The 2,500-nt window shown below is 46.8% G+C and overlaps 1 protein-coding gene across 3 annotated transcripts in view; it reads right to left on the bottom strand.

Annotated features, from left to right (window-relative positions):
• LOC143292876 (uncharacterized) overlaps nucleotides 1–2,500 on the bottom strand; it is a 32,879-nt gene that overhangs the window by 22,467 nt on the left and 7,912 nt on the right. For all 3 annotated transcript variants that reach the window (XR_013056694.1, XR_013056693.1, XM_076603529.1), the window contains exons 3-4: nucleotides 605–685; nucleotides 66–256 (exon numbers count right to left, since the gene is read on the bottom strand). Coding sequence is in view for 1 of the 3 variants with exons in the window: in XM_076603529.1 (XP_076459644.1) it covers nucleotides 66–256; nucleotides 605–685 (272 nt within the window). In the remaining 2 variants the exon portion in view is untranslated. The remainder of the gene's footprint in view (nucleotides 1–65; nucleotides 257–604; nucleotides 686–2,500) is intronic.

Below are 2,500 nucleotides of genomic sequence, written 5' to 3'. Positions count from 1 at the left end.
ATCCATCCATCCATCCACCAATCTATCCATCCACCAATCCATCCACCCATCCATCCACCACTCACATCCCGGTCCAGGGGGCGGTACATCTGCATGTAGTTGAGGCCGCCCATGGACACGAAGCTGAACGAGTCCTCTGGGTTCATGAAGCTGTAGTCCGGCATGACCTCCAGCACGATGCCCTCCGACCCCTGACCTCCGACCTCCCCGTGCAGCCTCACCTCCGCGCGGTACTGCTCTGGAGACGCGGCCAGCTCTGGAACCAGGAGGATGGTTGATTGGTTAATTAATCACCGAGATCAGGTCAGTGAACCTAGACTTTGGCTTGGAACTAAAGACCTGTACAGACGGCGACCGCAACAGGGCGAAAACACGTCATGTGATAAAAAGCTTTAGTACCAGAGGATTTATGAAATTCAAAAACCACACGCCTGAAATAAATCACATGATGATACACATTAGTACTGCAGCATACACACACACGCACGCACGCACGCACACATGCGCGCGCACACACACACACACACACACACACACACACGCACGCACACACACACACACACACACACACACACACACACACACAATACAGACAGTCTCTTACCTTGTGCCGTGGCTTCCTGCACTTGCAAGGTAAGTGTGGGTGGTGTGGCCAGGTAGGGGCCTGGGTCCTTTGGGGAACAGGCTGCACACACACACACACACACACACACACACACACACACACACACACACACACACACACACACACTAACTTTAACTGAAATTAGAAAAAAAAAAGAAAAAAAAGACAAACAGGATGATTTTTTTCTGTGGTCTATCGAAAATCGAAACGGATTCACAATATCTTGAACTAAATTGTTTCTAAGCAGGATGAGCAATTTCGTACTTGTGTGACCTATCGAATTTTGACACGGATTCATAGCTTCATGACTTGATAAGAAATAACACCTTTACTTCTTTTTTTCTTCTTCTTTTTTTTCCATGATGTTTTCGCAGTTCAAAGATTTTGTGTGTACGCGCGCGCGTGCGCCCGTGCCTGTGTGTGTGTGTGTGTGTGTGTGTGTGTGTGTGTGTGTGTACAAATCGCAGTCCCCATTCCTACTGTGAAGAGACGGTACTCTTAAAAACACAATGCCTGGAAGCAGGCGATTTTCCCCTGAACAGCGTGCGTCAACGTAGTCACAATGGAGTTATGCATTAAATATTTGTGCTATAGCCATTGAAAATATTGACTGTCCCAAACATGGGACGGTGGGCATGAATGGGTTAAGCTTAAGCGTTTTCATCTTCCACGTGTGTGTACCCAAGAAGGGGGTTTCGAGGCTTTATAATATATATGAATATGGCGTATTTGAAATATGGATCCTCTAAAATCTCTACCTTTAAACCTCTACCCTTCACCCATCAGCCGTGTGCAGGGATTCAGACTCTGGAATACACTTCCCACGGAGCTGTTGACGATGCTCCGATCATTACGCCAGCTGCATCGCCAGCGGAACTCACACTATCATGACGGAACATAACATGGTTCTTTCAGTCTGATTTCATGCCTTCAGTTGTTGTTTTTTTTTACTGTGTCCGGAGAAATCCATAATTACATATGCTACACCACATCTGTAAGGCAGATGCCTGATCAGCAGCATAACCCACAGCGCTTGGTCAGCCCTTGAGTTCATGCATATAACATCTGTGTACATATCAGAGTTCAGGCCTAACACTCGGCTTATATCACAGATTGACATAAGTTTACATTTGGGCCAACAGCAAAGTGAGAGCTGTATTATCAATGGTTTCTCCAGTCAATGGGAAACCATTTACAGCTTAAGCTTTTGTGAAGAACTATGACTCTCAAACTAGGAGGCAAAATTGCACTGGCTCTTAGTGCTGCAGCCTTGAGGGCTAGTTGGCCTTTGGGAACCATCCCAACGCCGACTGTCCTAAAACCCTCTTGGCCGAGAGAGTGGGGATGTACTTGGGCAAGACACTCTCCACTATAATCAAATCCTAGCCCAAAATGGTCGGAACAGCAGTTGCCTCCTCTGCTGTTCTGATGGTCATAGTCGGACACGTGTGGTTCGTCCGTCGGGATCGACGAGGACCATCTAGTCATCCTGGGGGTGGGTGGGTTGGGCTCTGTGGGTGCGCAGATGACTGGTCAGGCCAATCCGCGCCCAGAAGGTTCTGACGCAGTGTGGACAGGGGTTGGTGGCGGCTGTCGGGGACTTGCTGGCACTGCTTTTCCTGGCCTGTCTGCGTTGCTCTGCTGCAGCGATTCTGTTGGCCTCGCAGGGACACGACTGACTATCATATATATATATATATATATATATATATATATATATATATATATATATATATATATATATATATATATCATATCAGAGTGGATTTATTCTACAGATATTCTGCCATGGGACTATGCAACGGTTAGGTTACCATGGGATCTTTTTCAATACGCTAAACATACGTGCTGCACATGGACCTTGGTTTATTGTCT

This window comes from Babylonia areolata, chromosome 18 (assembly GCF_041734735.1).
Source record: "Babylonia areolata isolate BAREFJ2019XMU chromosome 18, ASM4173473v1, whole genome shotgun sequence".
Classification (NCBI taxonomy): domain Eukaryota; kingdom Metazoa; phylum Mollusca; class Gastropoda; order Neogastropoda; family Buccinidae; genus Babylonia; species Babylonia areolata.
Note: the sequence above shows the minus strand (reverse complement) of the source record. Positions and strands in the feature narration are given on the sequence as shown.